Consider the following 22623-nt stretch of genomic DNA (forward strand, 5'->3'; position numbering starts at 1 on the left):
TTGTCGTCATAGTTACAGAGACCAGGAACAGTGCCCTATGTGTTATTCCTGCAGTCAGTGCTCACTTAGATTTGGTTCACAGTAGTCTTCTAAAAACACCTTACTCTGTGTCATCATTTTCCTTCCAGAAACAACCAGACAATCATTTTGCTGGACCTCTGTGTCCAACACTTGGCCCATCTTCCTAGTCTGTGACTCATACACGGAAACAAGGAAAATTGCTATAATGATATGAGTTTTATGCCTAGAAAAACAAATATCTCATTCGCTGTATGAAATTTATTAGGAACTGCCTTTTAGGGAAAAAAAAGTTAATTTCCAAAGGAATGTTTCTCCTCTAATATACTTTTTTAAAAAAAGATTTTATTTATTTATTTGACAGAGAGAGAGATCACAAGTAGGCAGAGTCAGGCAGAGGGTGGTGGGTGGAGCAGGCTCCCCGCTGAGCAGAGAGCCTGATGTGGAGCTCTGTCCCAGGACCCTGAGCCAAAGGCAGCAGCTTAATCCACTGAGCCACCCTGGCACCCCTCGTCTAATTTTCTTTGTTAGGCCATAGTATTTTCTGCATCATCCTTCAAATATGGTATTTTTCCATTTTTACTTTTTAGATATAATGCTCCATTTAAAAAAACTATCCAGAGCTGGGTGTATAAATTGTCCACTTCCTCAGATATAATTGAAGAGTGGCTGGTAGTCCAGAACCTTTGGGTGTATCTTGAAGCTGTCTTTGTAGGTGGAGATATTGCCAAACAACTCCCTCAGGTAAATACGGTTTTTGTAACTACCAAACGTACAGTTTGATGTGTGTTGTCTGTATGTCTCTGTAAAAGTCTTTACAAAGACATATGGCTGTACCTTGATTATTTAAACCAGGGTTGGCGATCTCTGGCCCACATATCTGTTTTTGCAAATAAGTTTTATCAGAACACAGCTGTATCTATTCATTTATGTTCTGTCTACAGCTGCTTTACCATTGCCGCAGCAGACTTGAGTGGTTATATCAGAGAACATATGGCCCACAGAGCCTAAAATATTTACTATACAGCTCCTTTGCAAAATAAATTTTTAAAATGTGCTGATTTCCTAATTTATATTAGTAGAAAGAAGAAATTCACATATTTTCAAATTTCCAGGTTTTCTGAGGTTGTAAGGTACATTGAAATGTGGTACTATTAAATTATAGTTGTTCATCTCTTCTAAGAGGTTACCTTAAATCTTCCTCTGAGATTAGAATTAAAATTAATCTGTATTGTATAAGCACAAATTAACTATTAGTAAGTTGACCAGTAAGAGATCAGAAATATCCCTTGGGGCAAAGAAACATCTTCAGAAGCCCTTAACAAAAATCTTTTAAACAGCTTTATTTGGGCCTTTTAAGTAAATACACTTACTAATAGCTTTATACTATAAAGGTAATGTCCCTCTTATGAAATTAAGGCTGCTCTTTCTGAATTTCTATAAATATAGAATCTATATAAATTAAAAATCAAGGATAAAAGTGGTTTTTTTTTTAGATTTTATTTATTTATTTGACAGAGAGAGATCACAGTAGGCATAGAGGCAGGCAGAGAGAGAGAGAGAGGAGGAAGCAGTCCCTGCTAAGCAGAGAGCCTGGTGTGGGACTCGATCCCAGGACCCTGAGATCATGACCTGAGCGGAAGGCAGCGGCTTAACCCACTGGGCCACCCAGGTGCCCAAGGATAAAATTGTTTTGAAAATGACTTGTTTCCCTTTGTAACAACACATTTTTAAAAATAGTTCTTTTCTTTTTCAATCAGAAAGTTGTATTGTTGAAAAAAAAATACACTTAAAAATGTTAAGAATCAAGTTTATGCCATTTCTTGAGGCATTTTTGCAATTGAATGCAAAGCTTAATATCATCCATAGTAAATAGAGAAATTTCATTTGCAAAAATGTAAATGAAGCTTTGTTCTGGGGTTTTACTTTTTTTTTTCTTTTTCCTGAGGTATTTTTGAGCTGTCAGAGGATCTTGAGATCAGATTATTTTCATACTTCTTCAGTTTGCTCATCAAACCAAACACCTGGGGTGCTGAAAGACTAGATTTGAGCTTTAAGTTGATAGCTCTGCAAATTAATCGTGTGGCATTTTGAAAAATATATTAAATGTAAGAAAACAAATAAGCAATAAGCCCCATTGTGACAAAGCAAAATGTCAACAGGCAGTTTTATGGCTGGTTTTTTGTTGTCCAGAGTTAATGCAGATGAAAAAAAAATTGCTCCTTTAAATTATATAGACTGAGAACTAATAGAAGCCGGTCTGAGGAACTCTAGAAAATTCCAGAATGAAGACTTTGCTTTATTCAAATGTTAATTTTTACTGACTAGGAGTTTTTTTGTTTTGTTTTGTTTTGTATTTTTTAAATTTTTTATTTTTTATGAACATATATTTTTATCCCCAGGGTTACAGGTCTGTGAATCGCCAGGTTTACACACTTCACAGCACTCACCAAAGCACATACCCTCTCCAATGTCCATAACCCCACCCCCCTCCTCCCAACCTCCCCTCCCCCCAGCAACCCTCAGATTGTTTTGTGGGATTAAGAGTCACTTATGGTTTGGCTCCCTCCCAATCCCATCTTGTTTCATTTATTCTTCTCCTACCCACTTAAGACCCCATGTTGCATCACCACTTCCTCATATCAGGGAGATCATATGATAGTTGTCTTTCTCTGCTTGACTTATTTCACTAAGCATGATACGCTCTAGTTCCATCCATGTTGTCGCAAATGGCAAGATTTCATTTCTTTTGATGGCTGCATAGTATTCCATTGTGTATATATACCACATCTTCTTGATCCATTCATCTGTTGATGGACATCTAGGTTCTTTGCATAGTTTGGCTATTGTGGACATTGCTGCTATAAACATTCGGGTGCATGTGCCCCTTTGGATCACTACGTTTGTATCTTTAGGGTAAATACCCAAGAGTGCAATTGCTGGGTCATAGGGCAGTTCTATTTTCAACATTTTGAGGAACCTCCATGCTGTTTTCCAGAGTGGCTGCACCAGCTTGCATTCCCACCAACAGTGTAGGAGGGTTCCCCTTTCTCCGCATCCTCGCCAGCATCTGTCATTTCCTGACTTGTTGATTTAGCCATTCTGACTGGTGTGAGGTGATATCTCATTGTGGTTTTGATTTGTATTTCCCTGATGCTGAGTGATATGGAGCACTTTTTCATGTGTCTGTTGGCCATCTGGATGTCTTCTTTGCAGAAATGTCTGTTCATGTCCTCTGCCCATTTCTTGATTGGATTATTTGTTCTTTGGTGTTGAGTTTGCTAAGTTCTTTATAGATTTTGGACACTAGCCCTTTATCTGATATGTCATTTGCAAATATCTTCTCCCATTCTGTCAGTTGTCTTTTGATTTTGTTAACTGTTTCCTTTGAGGTGCAAAAGCTTTTGATCTTGATGAAATCCCAATAGTTCATTTTTGCCCTTGCTTCCCTTGCCTTTGGCGATGTTCCTAGGAAGATGTTGCTGCGGCTGAGGTCAAAGAGGTTGGTGCCTGTGTTCTCCTCAAGGATTTTGATGGATTCCTTTCGCACATTGAGGTCCTTCATCCATTTTGAGTCTATTTTCATGTGTGGTGTAAGGAAATGCTCCAATTTCATTTTTCTGCATGTGGCTGTTCAATTTTCCCAACACCATTTATTGAAGAGGATGTCTTTTTTCCACTGGACATTCTTTCCTGCTTTGTCGAAGATTATTTGACCATAGAGTTGAGGGTCTATTTCTGGGCTCTCTATTCTGTTCCATTGATCTATGTGTCTGTTTTTGTGCCAGTAACATGCTGTCTTGATGATGACAGCTTTGTAATAGAGCTTGAAGTCCGGAATTGTGATGCCACCAACATTGGCTTTCTTTTTCAATATCCCTTTGGCTATTCGAGGTCTTTTCTGGTTCCATATAAATTTTAGAATTATTTGTTCCATTTCTTTGAAAAAGATGGATGGTACTTTGATAGGAATTGCATTAAATGTGTAGATTGCTTTAGGTAGCATAGACATTTTCACAATATTTATTCTTCCAATCCAGGAGCATGGAACATTTTTCCATTTCTTTGTGTCTTCCTCAATTTCTTTCATGAGTACTTTATAGTTTTCTGAGTATAGATACTGTGCCTCTTTGGTTAGGTTTATTCTTAGGTATCTTATAGTTTGGGGTGCAATTGTAAATGGGATTGACTCCTTAATTTCTCTTTCTTCTGTCTTGTTGTTGGTGTAGAGAAATGCAACTGATTTCTGTGCATTGATTTTATATCCTGACACTTTACTGAATTCCTGTATAAGTTCTAGCAGTTTTGGAGTGGAGTCTTTTGGGTTTTCCACATATAGTATCATATCATCTGCGAAGAGTGATAATTTGACTTCTTCTTTGCCGATTTGGATGCCTTTAATATCCTTTTGTTGTCTGATTGCTGAAGCTAGGACTTCTAGTATTATGTTGAATAGCAGTGGTGATAATGGACATCCCTGCCGTGTTCCTGACCTTAGCGGAAAAGCTTTCAGTTTTTCTCCATTGAGAATGATATTTGCGGTGGGTTTTTCATAGATGGCTTTGATGATATTGAGGTATGTGCCCTCTATCCCTACACTTTGAAGAGTTTTGATCAGGAAGGGATGCTGTACTTTGTCAAATGCTTTTTCAGCATCTATTGAGAGTTTCATATGGTTCTGGTTCTTTCTTTTATTGATGTGTTGTATCACATTGACTGATTTGCGGATGTTTAACCAACCTTGCAGCCCTGGAATAAATCCCACTTTGTTGTGGTGAATAATCCTTTTAATGTACTGTTGAATCCTATTGGCTAGTATTTTGGTGAGAATTTTCACATCTGTGTTCATCAAGGATATTGGTCTATAGCTCTCTTTTTTGATGGGATCCTTGTCTGGTTTTGGGATCAAGGTGATGCTGGTCTCATAAACTGAGCTTGGAAGTTTTCCTTCCATTGCTAATTTTTGGAACAGTTTCAGGAGAATAGGAATTAGTTCTTCTTTAAATGTTTGGTAGAATTCCCCCGGGAAGCCGTCTGGCCCTGGGCTTTTGTTTGTTTGGAGATTTTTAATGACTGTTTCAATCTCCTTACTGGTTATGGGTCTGTTCAGGCTTTCTATTTCTTCCTGGTTCAGTTGTGGTAGTTTATATGTTTCTAGGAATGCATCCATTTCTTCCAGATTGTCAAATTTGTTGGCGTAGAGTTACTCATAGTATGTTCTTATAATAGTTTGTATTTCTTTGGTGTTAGTTGTGATCTCTCCTCTTTCATTCATGATTTTATTTATTTGGGTCCTTTCTCTTTTCTTTTGATAAGTCTGGCCAGGGGTTTATCAAATTTATTAATTCTTTCAAAGAACCAGCTCCTAGTTTCGTTGATTTGTTCTATTGTTTTTTTGGTTTCTATTTCATTGATTTCTGCTCTTATCTTTACGATTTCTCTTCTCCTGCTGGGCTTAGGGTTTTTTTCTTGTTCTTTCTCTAGCTCCTTTAGGTGTAGGGTTAGGTTGTGTACCTGAGACCTTTCTTGTTTCTTGAGAAAGGCTTGTACCACTATATTTTCCTCTCAGGACTACCTTTGTTGTGTCCCAAAGATATTGAACCGTTGTATTTTCATTATCATTTGTTTCCATGATTTTTTTCAATTCTTCTTTAATTTCCCGGTTGACCCATTCATTCTTTAGAAGGATGCTGTTTAGTTTCCATATATTTGGGTTCTTTCCAAACTTCCTCTTGTGGTTGAGTTCTAGCTTTAGAGCATTGTGGTCTGAAAATATGCAGGGAATGATCCCAATCTTTTGATACCGGTTGAGTCCTGATTTAGGACCGAGGATGTGATCTATTCTGGAGAATGTTCCATGTGCACTAGAGAAGAATGTGTATTCTGTTGCTTTGGGACGAAATGTTCTGAATATATCTGTGATGTCCATCTGGTCCAGTGTGTCATTTAAGGCCTTTATTTCCTTGTTGATCTTTTGCTTGGATGATCTGTCCATTTCAGTGAGGGGAGTGTTAAAGTCCCCTACTATTATTGTTGATGTGTTTCTTTGATTTTGTTATTAATTGGTTTATATAGTTGGCTGCTCCCATGTTGGGGGCATAGATACTTAAAATTGTTAGATCTTCTTCTCGGACAGACCCTTTGAGTATGATATAGTGTCCTTCCTCATCTCTTATTATAGTCTTTGGCTTAAAATCTAATTGATCTGATATAAGGATTGCCACTTCTGCTTTCTTCTGATGTCCATTAGCGTGGTAAATTCTTTTCCACCCCCTCACCTTAAATCTGGAGGTTTCTTCAGGCTTAAAATGAGTTTCTTGTAGGCAACATATGGATGGGTTTTGTTTCTTTTCCATTCTGATACCCTGTGTCTTTTGATTGGGACATTTAGCCCATTAACATTCAGGGTAACTATTGAGAGATATGAATTTAGTGCCATTGTATTGCCTGTAAGGTGACTGTTACTGTATATTGTCTCTGTTCCTTTCTGATCTACCACTTGTAGGCTCTCTCTTTGCTTAGAGGACCCCTTTCAATATTTCCTGTAGAGCTGGTTTGGTGTTTGCAAATTCTTTCAGTTTTTGTTTGTCCTGGAAGCTTTTAATCTCTCCTTCTATTTTCAATGATAGCCTAGCTGGATATAGTATTCTTGGCTGCATGTTTTTCTCGTTTAGTGCTCTGAATATATCATGCCAGCTCTTTCTGGCCTGCCAGGTCTCTGTGGATAAGTCAGCTGCCAATCTAATATTTTTACCATTGTATGTTACAGACTTCTTTTCCCGGGCTGCTTTCAGGATTTTCTCTTTGTCACTAAGGCTTGTAAATTTTACTATTAGGTGACGGGGTGTGGGCCTATTCTTATTGAGGGGCATTCTCTGAACCTCCTGAATTTTGATGCGCGTTCCCTTTGCCAAATTGGGGAAATTCTCCCCAATAATTCTCTCCAGTATACCTTCTGCTCCCCTCTCTCTTTCTTCTTCTTCTGGAATCCCAATTATTCTAATGTTGTTTTGTCTTATGGTGTCACTTATCTCTCAAATTCTCCCTTCGTGGTCCAGTAGTTGTTTGTCCCTCTTTTGCTCGGCTTCTTTATTCTCTGTCATTTGGTTTCTATATCACTAATTCTTTCTTCTGCCTCATTTATCCTAGCAGTGAAAGCCTCCATTTTTGATTGCACCTCATTCATAGCTTTTTTGATTTCAACTTGGTTAGATTTTAATTCTTTTATTTCTCCAGAAAGGGCTTTTATATCTCCGGAGAGGGCTTCTCTAATATCTTCCATGCCTTTTTCGAGCCCGGCTATAACCTTGAGAATTGTCATTCTGAACTCTAGATCTGACATATTACCAATGTCTGTATTGATTAGGTCCCTAGCCTTCGGTACTGCCTCTTGTTCTTTTTTTGCGGTGAATTTTTCCACCTTGTCATTTTGTCCAGCTAAGAGTATATGAAGGAGCAAGTAAAATACTAAAAGGGTGGCAACAACCCCAGGAAAATATGCTTTAACCAAATCAGAAGAGATCCCAAATCGTGAGGGGGGAGAAAGGGGATAAAAAGAGGTTCAAAAAGAAAGAAAGAAAAAGAAAAAAAAAAGAAAAGAATTAAAAAAAGAAAATGAATAAAGAAAAGTATAAAGAAAAAATATATATATTCGATAAACTAGTTAAAAAACGTTAAAAAAGAAAAGGGTAAATGTTAAAAAAAATTTTAGCAGCAGAAGAGAAAAAAATGAAAAAAAAAATTAAATTAACTGCAAGACTAAAAAATTACAGGGAGAAAGCCATGAATTCTGTGCTTTGTTTTCTCCTCCTCTGGAATACTGCTGCTCTCCTTGGTATTGAAACCGCACTCCTTGGTAGGTGAACTTGGTCTTGGCTGGATTTCTTGTTGATCTTCTGGGGGAGGTGCCTGGTGTAGTGATTCTCAAGTGTCTTTGCCCCAGGCGGTATTGCACCACCCTTACAGGGGCCAGGCTGAGTAATCCACTTGGGTTTGCTTTCAGGAGCTTTTGTTCCCTGAGCGCTTTCCATAGAGTTCCGGAGGACGGGAATACAAATGGCGGCCTCCTGGTCTCTGGCCCGGAGGAGCCGAGAGCCCAGGGCCCCACTCCTCAGTGTGCCCTCAGAGAACAGCGCCCAGTCATTCCCCTCTACCTGACCTCTGGCCACGCTCCGAGTTCACCGAGTCTGTGGCTGGTTCAAGGTAACCCCCTGAGCTGGGAGCTTACTGTCGGCTCTGTCTCTGTAGCCGGTTTTCCCGTTCCAATACCCTCAAGCTCTGTGACACTCAGACACCCCCGATCCTTCTGTGACCCTGCGGGACCTGAGGCCATGCTGACCCTGTATGGGCTTCGCCCCGGTTTAGCCTCTGGAGTGATGTCCCTCAGCGGAACAGACTTTTAAAAGTCCTGATTTTGTGCTCCGTTGTTCTTCTGCTTGTCGGGATCCGGCCCCTTCCCCTGGGGTCTGTCTTCCCATCGCTTTGGATTCACTTCTCCGCCAGTCCTACCTTTCAGAAAGTGGTTGTTTTTCCAGAATTGCTGTTCTTCTTCTCTTCAATCTGCCGATGGATTTGCAGGTGTTTGCAATCTTTAGATAAACTATCTAGCTGATCTCCTGCTAGCTAAAGTAGTCTCAGCCTGCTACTTCTCTGCCATCTTGACTCCTCTCCCCTGACTAGGAGTTTTGTTTTAGGAAGCAAAGCGGTTTCAGAATATTGACAAGTCCTGGACGAAGATAATGCAGCGAGCTCATGAGAACCCCAATGTGATTAGTTGCTGTGTTGGAGATGAAACCATGGGTCAACTTTTACCTCATTTGCACGAACAGTTGGAAGTATGTCAGAAGTCACTCACAGGGTAAGAGTGGAAGTTGTTAAGTTTCCTCTCATTTTATATGTGATGGTATTTTCTCCCAAACAAGTAAATAATATTGATGGCATTTCTGGTTTGATAGGGATGGCTAAAGTGGCTCTAGGAATTTAACATGAATTTAATTTACCTGCAAAAAAGAACCCATAGCTTTGGGGGTTGGGGAGTTAAGGCATTGTAGTAGTTCTATAGGGCTTCTGTAAGAAATTTCCACCAACTGGGTGGCTTAAAACAACAGACATTTATTTGCTCACATTTTGGGAGGCAAGAGATCTGAAATCAAGATGTCAGGATCTTCTGAAGGTGCTGATGGAGAATCTTCCCTTCCTCTCCAAGGAATCTTCCTTTCCTCTCCTTGGCCTGTGGCTGCATAACTCAGATCTCTGTGTCTTTGCATGTCCTTCTCCTCTTCTTCCTGTGTGTCTCTTAGGAGGACTCTTGTGATGGGATTTAGGGCTCATCTGGATCAACCAGGATTCTCTCTTCTCAAGATCCTTAAATTCAATGCATCCACAATGACCTTTTTTCCAAATAAGGCCACACGCACTGCTTCCAGGGAACAGGACGAAGACATGTCTTCTGGAGGACTACCATTCAACTCATTACAGGCATGGAGTAGAGATGCACACTAATCGATCAATTAGCCAGACAAATTCATGGATGGTTTTCTTAAAAGGCAGTTCATTCTCAATTTCTGTTTAAAATAGAGTTATTGGATATCCTAGTTTGTCCAAGTTTATGTGCCTCTGCCCCAACTTCATGACTAGTGGGTCCCCCAGTGCTTCTCCAGTATCCTGGTTGGGAGATAATTATGTGTTCATCCTGGGTTTAAGCCATGAAGTTCACAATATCCCTAGAAAGATCACAGTGATGTGATTTGAAGTGGGAGTTCATGAATGAATGGCAAAGAAAGAATTCTTGAGACGTTTTTGGTACAAAAAGGTGGCTTTGTTAAAGCACGGGGACAGGACCCATGGACAGAAAGAGCTGCACTTGAATTGTGAGGAGCAGTTTGTTACATACTTTGGAGTTGCAGGATGGGTAAAGACAAAGGAAGTTTCCAAAAAGATTTTCATATGCTAAAGAAGATTTATAGAATCCTGGCTAAGGTTTTTGTTTTTGTTTAATTTTTATTTATTTTTTAAATTTCTTTTTAGTGTTCCAGAATTCATTGTTGATGCACCACCCCCAGAGTTCCATGCAATACGTGACCTCCTTATTACCCACCACAGGGCTCACCCAACCTCCTGCCCCCTGCCCCTCCAAAACCCTCAGATTGTTTTTCAGAGTCCACAGTCTCTCATGGTTTGTCTCCCCCTCCAATTTCCCCCAACTCCCTTCTCCTCTCCATCTCCCCATGTCCTCTGGGTTATTCCTTATGCTCCACAAATAAATGAAACCATATGATAATTGACTCTTTCTGCTTGACTTATTTCATTCAGCATCATGTCTTCCAGTCCCATCCATGTTACTACAAAATTTGGGTATTCATCCTTTCTGATGGAGGCATAATACTCCATAGTGTATATGGACCACATCTTCCTTATCCGTTCATCTGCTGAAGGGCATCTTGGTTCTTTCCACAGTTTGGTGATTGTGTCCATTGCTGCTATGAACATTGGGGTACAGATGGCCCTTCTTTTCACTAGATCTGTATCTTTGGGGTAAATATCCAGTAGTGCAATTGCAGGGTCATAGGGAAGCTCTATTTTTAATTTCTTAAGGAATCTCCACACTGTTTTCCAAAGTGGCTGCACCAACTTGCATTCCCGCCAACAGTGTAAGGGTTCCTCTTTCTTTATCCACATCTTCTCCAACACATATTGTTTACTGTCTTGTTAATTTGGGCCATTCTAACTGGTGTAAGGTGGTATCCCAATGTGGTTTTGATTTGGATCTCCCTGATGGCTAGTGATGATGAACATTTTTTCATGTGTCTGTTAGCCATTTGTATGTCTTCTTTGGGGAAATGACTGTTCATGTCTTCTGCCCATTTTTTGACATGATTATCTGTTTTGTGTGTGTTGAGTTTGAGGAGTTCTTTATAGATCCTGGATATCAACCCTTTGTCTGTATTGTCATTTGCGAATATCTTCTCCCATTTCATGGGTTGCCTCTTTGTTTTGTTGACTGTTTCCTTCGCTGTGCAGAAGCTTTTGATCTTGATGAAGTCCCAAAAATCATTTTTGCTTTTGTTTCATTGCCTTTGAAGACATATCTTGAAAGAAGTTGCTGTGACTATGTCAAAGAGGTTACTGCCTATGTTCTCCTCTAGGATTCTGATGAATTCCTGTCTCATGTTGAGGTCTTTTATCCATTTCAAATTTATCTTTGTGTATGGTATAAGAGAATGGTCGAGTTTCATTCTTCTACACATAGCTGTCCTATTTTCCCAGCACCATTTATTGAAGAGACTGTCTTTTTACCACTGTATGTTTTTTCCTGCTTTGTCAAAGATTATTTGACCATAGAGTTGAGGGTCCATATCTGGGCTCTCTACTTTGTTCCACTGATCTATGTGTCTGCTTTTATGCCAGCACTATGCTGTCTTGTTTTTGTTTTTGTTTTTTTAACAGTAAGATATTGGAAGCTCTTGCAGGAATGTTATACTCTGCCTGTCTCAAGTATTTGTCAATGGGCTGCAAGTTATAAGAAAATCTAATTTTATCTACATTTCTTTTTTCCCTTGTTCTCCACATCGACAGGAGGGCTCTTGAGAAAGAAGAACCATAGGTGATGGAGCAGGTTCGCTCTGAATCCCTTTCTTATTTTACTTGCTTTCCCAAGTGCCATCCATGACCTAGCACAGACTTTGGTTCTAACCAAACATTTCAGAGGCAAATGGGAATTGACTGTAGGTGTTTGCTATTATCTTACTGAAGATGTTAGGGATTGTGTCTTGGCTAAAAAATACCCCCAAATTACTAATTCAGAAAATGCCATTTGGTAATATGACTTTATTTAAAGGTATTTGGAGAAGAAGAGATTACTGTTTCCAAGATTCTTCTTTGTATCTGATCCAGTTCTCCTGGAAATTCTTGGACAAGCCAGTGATTCCCACACCATACAGGTATAGTCTTAATATCTGTTACCTAAATTGCTTTTTTATACAGCATACATAATTTATAATAAAAATGAAGTTAACAGCTTAATAACACAGGCAGGAGAGTATTAAAAATTATGTTGAGGGTAAAATGTCCTATTTCCTGTGTTTTCTGAGCTCATCAATCTAAGACAGGAGTCACTGATGATTATGCAACTCAACAGTTGAGTGACCTTAGCCAGATTCTTAATTTTCCCATGCCTCAGTTTCCTCATCTGTAAAATAGGAATGTTAATGGTTCCCACCTCATAGGATTATCATAAGGATTATGTGAGATCATGCACTGGAAAGTGTTTAGAACACAGTATGTGCTCACTAAATGTATTCATTATTGTGAGTATTTTAGTCTAAATATTCTTAGATCAAATTGGGATTGTGGTTTGGATTTATTCAAGTCCAAGAGTTTCTCAAGAGTTTTTAGACATTTCCAAGGGTGGTACTTCCAGAAAGCAGAACTAGGTATGGGAGGCACCAAAACACCCCATCCCAGGGCTTTGTCTGGTTTGGCAATCTGGGAAGCCACTGCTAATGTCTTCCTTGCTGGTTTCTGGGGAACTGTGGGGAAGAAAAAAGAGTTGAGGGAGGTCAAATCTGTGTCAGACAGAGAGAACCAGGAGAGAAGCAAGACAGAGATGTGTCTGGAAGGGACATAGGTAGGGACCGTGGGTTTTAGTCTCCATGTGGAGGAGGGCAACAGTCTTAGTCCGGCCTCCATTGTGGAACAAGGGCATTTGCAGGAAACAGGCTGTGGGGCTGATCTTAAAAGTGGTCCTCTGAGTTAGTCGAGGATGAAAGCAGTGTTTTGTTTATTTGTTGAAGCAATGAAATGCGTTCTTTATCTCTTACATGTAAAAGCTTTTAAAAATGTCTCAGTGGCTTTTGTGTTTAGCCTCATGTATGATGCCTTTTCTCTGTCTTGTGCTTCCTACAGCCACATCTCCCTGCAGTATCTGACAACATAAACGAGGTGACATTTCATGCAAAAGACTACGATCGTATCCTGGCCGTCATATCAAGAGAAGGAGAAAAAATTATTGTAATTTAATTTGGTTAAAATTCTGTTATTTGGATTTATTTCAAAATTTAGGTTGAAAATTTTTATTTATTTCAAAATTTAGGTTCTCTTTTGAACAACAGAGAGTTAGGGAGGAGGGTGAACTTGGGTTCTAATCCTGTCACCTTGGCTTGGTTACCCTGGCTTTCTATTGATTTTTAGCATTAGTTGATTTTTCTCATGTTTTAAATATGCTGTGTAAAATTATTTGCTTTGCATTGAGGTACTGTGATTTATCAAGTGAAGTGTGACATTTGTAAAAATAGGAAATTATTATCAATTTGTAATCTCTCTGTAATATACTTTTTAGTTGGACAATCCCATTATGGCCAAAGGTCCGGTAGAGATTTGGCTTATGGATTTGTTAAAAATGCAGATGTCGTCCCTACATAATATCATTAGATCTGCATTCTACCAAATCAGTGATTCAGGATTTCAACTCTTACCTTTCCTCAACCACTTCCCAGCACAGGTGAGAATATATGTTTAAATAATGGAAATATGGGGGAAATATACTCAGGAAGCAGTTGGCCTTGATGGTGTGGCAGCCTTTGTAGCCCTGAACTAGCTAGGGAGGCCTTCCCACCCTCAGCAACCATCTCCCTACTTGTCCACCTACATGGTTCTAGGCCAACCTGTCCCATTCCCAGGAAGAGGATTTGCCACTCTTCTCCCATCATTAAGGAAAACACTAAGACTAAACTCACAAATGGAAAATTTCATCTTACATATAAAACACACCTCTCATTTTATGAAAGATATCTGTCCATGTATGGATTAGATGGTATATTTTCCATATACCTATGTATAGATATGTGTAAATACACATATTGCTAGAAACATAGACATAAATAAAAGGAATGAGTATATTTTTTCCTAAAACAAACTCTATCTTGGCTGTTGTGTATTTTCCCCTCAAGGGGTTAAAAGTTGGCATAATCTGTTAAAGGAGGCCTCTTCATGCAGCTAACTTCCTAACAGGACAGGACCTTGAAGAGCCTGGGATTAGACCAGGTGTTTTCTTAAACAACCCTCACATTCTAAGGCTCTCAGGAACTTATCATGTTGCGCCAAGTATTATTAAAACTGAGTGCAGGAAAAGAAGAGCCAACAGTTCATTCAAATTTTCAAATTCCAGCCAGAATAAATGAAGAACGATGCTTTGTGATCTGGGTCAGAGATAGCGTGGGAGAGAAGGCAAGAGATATCAAGGGAAGAAACAGGCAGTTTTGACCCAAACTACACTTCTTGTCTAACTGCTTCTCCCAACCCAGTGTCTAAATCATGACTTAATGCACACACAGCGGAGACAGCTGAAATGATAGGAAATTACTTATTCAAATGACACAACTTACTGCTATAGAATCAAGCTTTATTAGAGAGAATATTCTGATATTGTATTTAATATTTTTGTATTGTGTAATCTCCTTGGCAAACCTTAATATCCTTCTTAGCTTTATTACCTTTGTGATGAAGCTTTATAAAATATTTGATAAGGTGAGAAAAATAGCTTCTTAGACCAAATCAGCATACCTTCCCTCTCCTAGAAAACTTGATTGCCTGTGTATTCTGAAGGAGATGATCAGTCTACTGTAGACAGAGCAGTTAGCATTGTGTGGAGAACTGAAAGCAAATTCAGAGCAGGCATGAAGTTGAGCAAGGATGGAGCAGGAAAGCTGACCAGCCGTCAGGATTTTCTATAGTGTGTATACAGCACAAATGAGGAGATGAAATTTTAAAAAATTTTAGTGGGCGAACTTCAGTTATTTGGAAAAATTGCTGTAAGGAGTAATGGGGATATATATTCATCCAATATCTATTCTGTACACACATGTTCATTCAGTATATACATTACTTATTTCAACCATCTGGAAATGATGACTTAATATTTTAGTGTTTTCCTTTCTAGCCCTTTCCCCATGTTTATTACAGGTAACGAGTAACATCGAGGAGAATGAGCATTCTTGTTTTGTTTTCATTTTAATGAGACGTCCTCCAGTTTTCACCCTTAAGTGTCCTGCCTTCTTAAACTGAGTTAAAAAAACACAATTTAAACATTTCTTGGTGTCTGAGGATAGTCATTTTATTTTTAAGTAATCTCTATACCCAACCTGAGGCTTGGACTTCACAACCCTGAGATCAAGGGTTGCATGCTTTGAGCCAGCCAGGCTTTGAAAGATTAGTTTTCAGACTTTACCACTAAGCAGTGATTTCTCAGAGAGTGTGGGTCTCTGTCTCTAAATCAGAGAGGCTTACACTGCTGGGTATTTTTGTCTTTTGCTTTGTTTTTTTTGTTTTCATTTTTTTGGTGTGTGTTTTGTTGTTGTTGTTGTTTTTTGGACTTCACAACCCTGAGATCAAGGGTTGCATGCTTTGAGCCAGCCAGGCTTTTAAAGATTAGTTTTCAGACTTTACCACTAAGCAGTGATTTCTCAGAGAGTGTGGGTCTGTGTCTCTAAATCAGAGAGGCTTACACTGCTGGGTATTTTTGTTTTTTGCTTTGTGTTTTTTTGTTTTGTTTTGTTTTCATTTTTTTGTGTGTGTTTTGTGGTTGTTGGTGTTGTTTTGTTTTTCCTCTCTTGTGCCATTTTCTGCTGCTTTCAGAGTCAGAATTGGCTTGCTACTGGGAGCTTCCTGATGTGGGAGGTTTCCTCCACATCGGTTTGGTCTCACCTCAGTTGGGTGCCTTCATTTGTCTTCACCTGCAGACCACAGGTTTGGCCACTGCTCTAGCACAAAACATTTTGCAGTCTTGAGAAGGCAGGGATAAGGAAAGGGTTATATTCGTGCCTTAGCCACATTAATACCATGCCCAACTGTATCCCCATGCCACTCACTCTGTTCTCAACCCTCCACCAAATGTGAGGTTGCCTTAGGTCCAAATGATCTCGGATCTGTTACTCAACTCTGTGGATGAACAGAAGTTCTTAAAGGGACAGCTGGCGCAGCAAGGTGAGGGTGGGCCTTGTCCCAACAATTTTATTCCTTACTCAGGGTAGAAGTTGTAGGCAAGGTGACAGTCACAACTTCCCTATGCCATCATCAGGAGAAAAAGGACTAGCTTCTTCCCCTTCTCATTTTCTGTCTCTCTCTCTCCTACAGATAAATATATATAGAGAGAAGTAGATGTAGGAAAAGATACAGATGATAGAGGGAGTGGGAGATTAAGAAAGGAGAAAATGTACTGTTTCTAGAAGCTGCAAAATGTACTGTTTCTAGAAGCTGGGAAATCTTCCTGCAGAAGAATACACAACAATGAGTCTAGTAATTCCATTTGCTTTTGTTGGTGAAGAAAAATCATCATATGGAGCTATCTGGTTGTCTCATACCTTCCTCTATAGACAAATTTGTTAAGCATCCTTCATAAAATACATACAGCTCCATAAATGATAGCCGTTGTTTTCATTACTATTTATCTCTCTGCATTGAAATCATTAGATATCAGCACTTAGAACTTCAAATGTTTATTTTTCCCCTTTTGGGAGTGGAGAAATGCATGTCTTTTTTGAGTTTAAAGTGGGTCAAACCTTGCTCGCCTTCATATTGGATGAGTGACCGCCAAATTTTAATGCAGATGTGCTTTAAATAGTTGGCAAATTTACTTATTGTTTTTCTTCCGGATGCATAGGTGGGGCTTCTGGGAATTCAGATGTTGTGGACACATGATTCAGAAGAGGCTTTAAATAATGCAAAAGATGACAGGAAAATCATGCACGTCACTAATCAGAAATTTTTGGATATTCTAAATATTCTAATTGGCCAGACAACACATGACCTAAGCAAGTTTGATAGAGTGAAATTTGAAACTCTGATTACCATCCATGTGCATCAGAGAGATATTTTTGATGACTTGGTAAAGTATCTTTTTTTTCTTAAACTAATGTAGTATACTGATTAAAAACTTAGTGCTCCTAATAATGAGCAATTAGATATTATATATATGTCCTAATGTATATGAACCTTCCATCTACTTGGTCCTTTTCCAAAACTGTCTCCATATATACCATGTCAACAACTCTCTCCATTTGGTGGTTTAAACAACTATATATGTACATTCACATATGTCATTCTGAAAGGATGGAACCGACTGATGAGATGTGAACTAACTACTTGTTCCATTACACCAAATCACCAGGGATAGGATACAGACTAGGTGAGATTGGTCATGAGTTATATGTTCCATTGAGAAATAAGTCTTGATCAAATAGAATCAAGCTTCAGAGAAGTCTCATGGACATTTGTCCAGTTGATAGCGTCCAGCAGGGCAGCATGGACTAAATTTGGACAATGTTGTGTAGGGTGAGAGTAGGAGGTGTGGTATTTGAACTCCCTTCAGAAATAGGGGTCTAAACAGCGGTCTTGAGCCAAAGTTCTCCTAAAGCAGTGGTTATCATTATAGGGTAGGAGCCCAGGAGGCTTTGATAAACACCCATTTGACTATCTTTGTCTTTAGCTACCATTGCTTGATTTGATTTGATTTGATTCATTTTAAAGACATCTCTTTTCTTCACCAGAGACATGTAATTCATGCACCGTGGGGCTCTTTTTTAGAGAATATAATCAATCAGAGACAAATGGTTTCAAACTTGTATCAAAGGTTCTAATCAGGGCACCTGGGTGGCTCAGTTGGTTAAGCCTCTTCCTTTGGCTCAGGTCATGATCCTGGGGTCCTGGGATCGAGCCCCACATTGGGCTCCCTGCTCAGTGAGGCATCTGCTGCTTCTCCCTCTGCCCCTGCTTGTTCTCTCTCTCTCTCTCTCTCTAATGAATAAATAAAATCTTTAAGAAAAGGAGTTCTATCAGATAAGTTCATATTTATGGAAGGTTAAAGGACATACAGTCCATTTATTCTCCTGGAATCTAGAGCATCACTTCTCAAAATGTTATTATATGCCAACCAGTTGCATTAGCATTTCCGGGGAGCTGGTTAGAAAAGCAGAATCTCCAGTCCTCTCCTCCATCCCATCCCCCACTGAATGAGAATCTGCATTTCAGGATTCCCAAGTGATTTATAAATGCAGGTTAACGTTGAGGAAACATTGCTCTAGAATTTATCTCTGGATCTTCTGATCACACCAGTCATACTGAGCTGCATACTCAGACCATAGTTCTTTGGCCATCTACAGAGTTGCTTTCAGTACATTGTAGTTACTGTAATATGTTGGCTTTCTTTGAAGTCCACCTCAAGAAACTCCCGTGAAATCCCTTACTGTATCTGTGAAGAACATGAGGCTAACCTTTCTTATTTACTTTTTTAAAAAAATATATTTTATTGATTTATTTGACAGAGAGAGAGAGAGAGAGAGAGAATACAAGCAGGCAGAGCAGCAGGCAGAGGGAGAAGGAGAAGCAACTCCCAGCTGAGCAAGGAGCCTGATGTGGGGCTCAGTTGTAGGACCCTGAGATTGTGACCTGAGCCCAAGGCAAATGCTCAACTGACTGAGCCACCCATGCACCCCCTCTTGCTGACTCTTAAAGCTGAAATACCATGGAAGAAATTTCTTTTAAATTGAAGTGCTGAATAAAGCCTTACTTCACATCCAGAATGGATTTTTTAAAAAGAAAACCCTATACACAATGAAAACCACATAACTGTAATCTTTTTGTCTTAATTACTATTGAACTCATGGTCTCTCTGCCTCCCAACTAAGATGAGATCTCATGGCTGGCATATTTGCATTTTATTTTTCCATGTGCAATGCTTAGAACAGCCTGATGCACGGAGAGAACTCAATCAGTATTAGCTATTATTTTTTCTTCAACTTCCGTCTCCTCCTCACCATCTTAATGGATTGTTGAGAGGAGCTAGTTGACAGCATCTCCGTGGCTGCAGGTCCTGTGTGAGGGAAGGAGTCCCCGGGGGAGACACTGGATCGTGTCACCTGAAAGTTGTTCTTTAAGGTGATGAATACAAACTGTGATTTAGCAGAGAAGCCAGAATTCCTAAGTGCAGGGGGAAGCAAGACCGTAAACAAACGATGATGACAAAAAGCGGGACTCTTCCTCGCTTGGAGACTTGATTAGGTGGAGACTGGACCATGGCAGGGTTCCCGGAGGTCAGCTGAACGACCTGGAAGTGAGATTGAATTTAAGACCAGTGAAGGGGGATCCTTTGCCACTTGCCCCTGTTGATGCACCTAAGTGGGCAGGACCAAATTTTCTCCAAGGTTGCCCATGGAAAATCACAAAGTACTTGAGAATGTGGTTTTGGTGGGACATTGTTCCTAAATGTGCTTCCCTGGTTTCTCTCTCTTGTATACATGGCTGTAGGAACCCAGGACCTCTTGCTCATACAGGTCATACATTGATGACCTGGCAGATTGGTGGGTTTGGCCACATTGCTGGTGTAGGAAGGCGTGTGTGCATAATCGACCGTACATTTCCCTGCTGATCCCTTTGGAGGCTTCCTTTTGCCACGAGAATACTGTTCAGCTCTGCCTCCATGTCTTGTGAAGCCCCAGTTCTCTCTTTCTCTAGAATCCCAGATGCCTCAGCTGTACTGAACTTCTTTCACTTTCCCGAACATGCAGCCAGATCTTCTGAGTCTTTGCCTGGGACATTTTACCCCTTTTAAAGATTTACTTATTTTTTTTCTTTCAGTTTTGTTTCCCTGGGTAGTTCCTACCATTTTTTTCTGGGTTTAGTTTGAATATCCCTTTCAGGACCCCTAGACTACATTAGGTCCTCTTGCTACATATTTCCATGAACCCTGAATTTCTTTTCATACATTTTTGCAATTACTTGCTTATCTGTTTGTCTTTTGTCTTCTTTTGTCAGCTCCAGAAGGCAGGAACAAAGCCTGTCTGTGTTCACCCAGCACAGTGTCAGGCCCAAGAAGGGACTTAATAAATATATGTTAGATAAATGAGAATTAGTTTACAAACGAGGATAAAAACTGCACATATGCTTGTTTTATGCTATTGCAATTCAGTATGTAATCTCTTTGCATTTCATGTTTTTAAGGTAAAAATGCATATCAGATCAGTTACTGACTTTGAATGGCTGAAACAGAGTAGATTTTATTTTAAGGAAGATTTGGATCAAACTGTGGTGTCTATTACAGATGTGGATTTTATTTACCAGAATGAATTTCTGGGATGCACTGATCGTCTTGTCATCACTCCCTTAACAGATAGGTGAGACACTCTGTTTTTGTTACTCCATTTTCTAATTAAATGATGTTCTTAACATTGCTTTCAAATTGCATTTGAAATATTAACAAAAGCGTATTGCTGTTGTGTTAGGTCTATGCTAGCTCATCAAAGTCAGTCTAACAACGAGAGAACCAAGGTTATTACTTAAATGTACATGTGCATTACATTTTTTGTAAAGCAGGAAAAGATAAAAGAATGAAAGTGAGCTTAACATTGACTGTGAGTAATACAGTAATGAATTTTAGATGGCAAGATGGAAAAATATCTCTGGCAACAAAAAAGGAACTCGTTAGATTTACAAAGAAGGAAGGGACCTTGGAGATTATCTAATTTAGTCTCCTGGTTTTCCAAATGTAGAAATGGATACCTAAAGTGAAGTTTCTTGGCCAGGTATGAATAATCAGTCAACGACTGATCTCCTCACAGTTCTTTCCAGCATGTGACATCAGACAGAACTGGTCCTTTCTCATCTCTACATAATCCCACGGCAACCAGTTCAATATGTTATACATAGAAGATGCTCAGTAAGTGTGTGTAGAATTGACTTAAATTGGGTCACAGAATGATTAATTCTGCTCTTACTTTAAATAGAATTGTCTGCAGGTAAAATTATGGTGCAGATTATGTCTTTAGTTTCTTGATTCATCCAACCTCCTTCTGTATGCCCAGTGCTATTGTAGCATAAACTTGTCCATGTGTTTCCTCTTCCCCTGAGGTTTACATATAAAGCTTCAAATCTAGGAAGCTTCACTAAGTTTTACTTGGCTCTGAAACAAACATAACTTAAGCTGGATCATGGATACAAGAAGATTCATTATATTATTTTTTTTACTTACCTCAATGAGTGAAGCATTTCATAGTAAAATGATTTATTTGCAGTGGCGTCCTGGAGTTGACTCATACAGCTTTTTTTTTTTTTTTTAATTTAAAGATTTTATTTATTGATTTGGGAGAGAGAGAGAGCACAAGATGGGGGAGGGTCAGAGGGAGAATCAGACTCCCCAGTGAGCAAGAAGCCCAAGGTAGGGCTCGATCCCAGGACTCCAGGATCATGGCCAGAGCCAAAGGCAGTCGCTTAACCAACTGAGCTACCCAGGTGCCCTTGTACCAGCCTTTGAGAGTCAACAATATGCATCTCTTCCCAGTTTTGTGATATCACATCGATAGCCTTTCGTGGCCCTGGTGGAAATATTTATACCACTGCAATTGGCAAACATGAAAATAAGATTGATTAATTGATTGGTTGATTTCCTGGAGAGCCAGTTGTTCATCATCTGCCAGCATACGATGGCTTCTTTGGTTCTCTGACTTGCGATTTATCCTGACCATAGTGCAGGGAAGGCCTGAAAGTTTTAAGTCAGGGTTGAGGAGTTTAGAAAGCTTGTCCTAAGAAATGTTTGCAATCACTGTACTACTTCTAGTGAATATCAAGTGCTTCAGCCTCTTTTATGTGAGCAGCTCCAATTCTCAACTAGATAGGCCCATTCCAGTCACATTGGACTTTGGCTTATGCTCTAGGGCAGTAATAAGCTCTCCCACACTCCCGGTGATTTCTCTTTTTCCTGTTTGCAGATGCTATATCACCTTAGCGCAGGCTTTGGGAATGAACATGGGAGGTGCTCCAGCAGGACCTGCAGGCACTGGCAAAACAGAAACTACAAAAGACATGGGAAGATGTTTGGGGAAATATGTGGTCGTGTTTAACTGCTCAGATCAAATGGATTTCCGAGGGCTGGGACGGATTTTTAAAGGCAAGTGTCAAACACTGTTGAATACATTGTTAGTGAATGTATTTTTATTGCTCTTTAACATTATTTTCTGATATTAACCTAAAGGGATATTTTTCCACCAAAATAGTATAGGTTGGTGCATATGATATTGCCATTTTTCTGTGTCAAAATGGCTGGATGTCATCAATTTCATATGGTTCAATGCTATTGCTGGCATTCTAGTCCATGAGTTGAATGTGTATTGGACTGTGAAAATAAAATCAATTTATTATTGCCTGAAATGGTGGTGGAGGGGATAAGATCAAGATAGCAAACCCATGACACATGTGGCTTCCCTTCCTGCATTAAATCCCATTGAAATGAAAGATATCATTTAGGACAGAATTTAGAGATGGTGGTATTGGTGTGGGGATTGATAAATAGACCAGTGAAATATAATGGAGAATGCAAAAAATGGGCCAAGGAGATTTGACATATGGCAAAGGTGGTATTGTAAATCAGTGATGAAGAGATAGACTTTACTATAAATCATTCTGGGATAAAAGATGATTAATATTTAACAACGGAAATCAGATCCCTACACACATAAAAATTGGATGCCTACACCATATATAAAAATCAGTTTTGGGGATGAAATACCTGAATGTGGTGGGCAACAACCATACAGTTTTTAGAAGGTAATAAATAAAAATATC

At 39.4% G+C, this 22623-nt stretch overlaps 1 protein-coding gene across 1 annotated transcript in view; it reads left to right on the forward strand.

The window, feature by feature from the left end:
• DNAH8 (dynein axonemal heavy chain 8) overlaps positions 1-22623 on the forward strand; it is a 377764-nt gene that overhangs the window by 156455 nt on the left and 198686 nt on the right. The window contains exons 37-44 of the mRNA XM_059177846.1: positions 609-762; positions 8712-8875; positions 11855-11957; positions 12922-13026; positions 13355-13516; positions 16673-16897; positions 20008-20180; positions 21771-21949. Coding sequence (XP_059033829.1) covers positions 609-762; positions 8712-8875; positions 11855-11957; positions 12922-13026; positions 13355-13516; positions 16673-16897; positions 20008-20180; positions 21771-21949 — 1265 coding nt within the window. The remainder of the gene's footprint in view (positions 1-608; positions 763-8711; positions 8876-11854; positions 11958-12921; positions 13027-13354; positions 13517-16672; positions 16898-20007; positions 20181-21770; positions 21950-22623) is intronic.

Source organism: Mustela lutreola, chromosome 6 (genome assembly GCF_030435805.1).
Source record: "Mustela lutreola isolate mMusLut2 chromosome 6, mMusLut2.pri, whole genome shotgun sequence".
Classification (NCBI taxonomy): Eukaryota; Metazoa; Chordata; class Mammalia; order Carnivora; family Mustelidae; genus Mustela; species Mustela lutreola.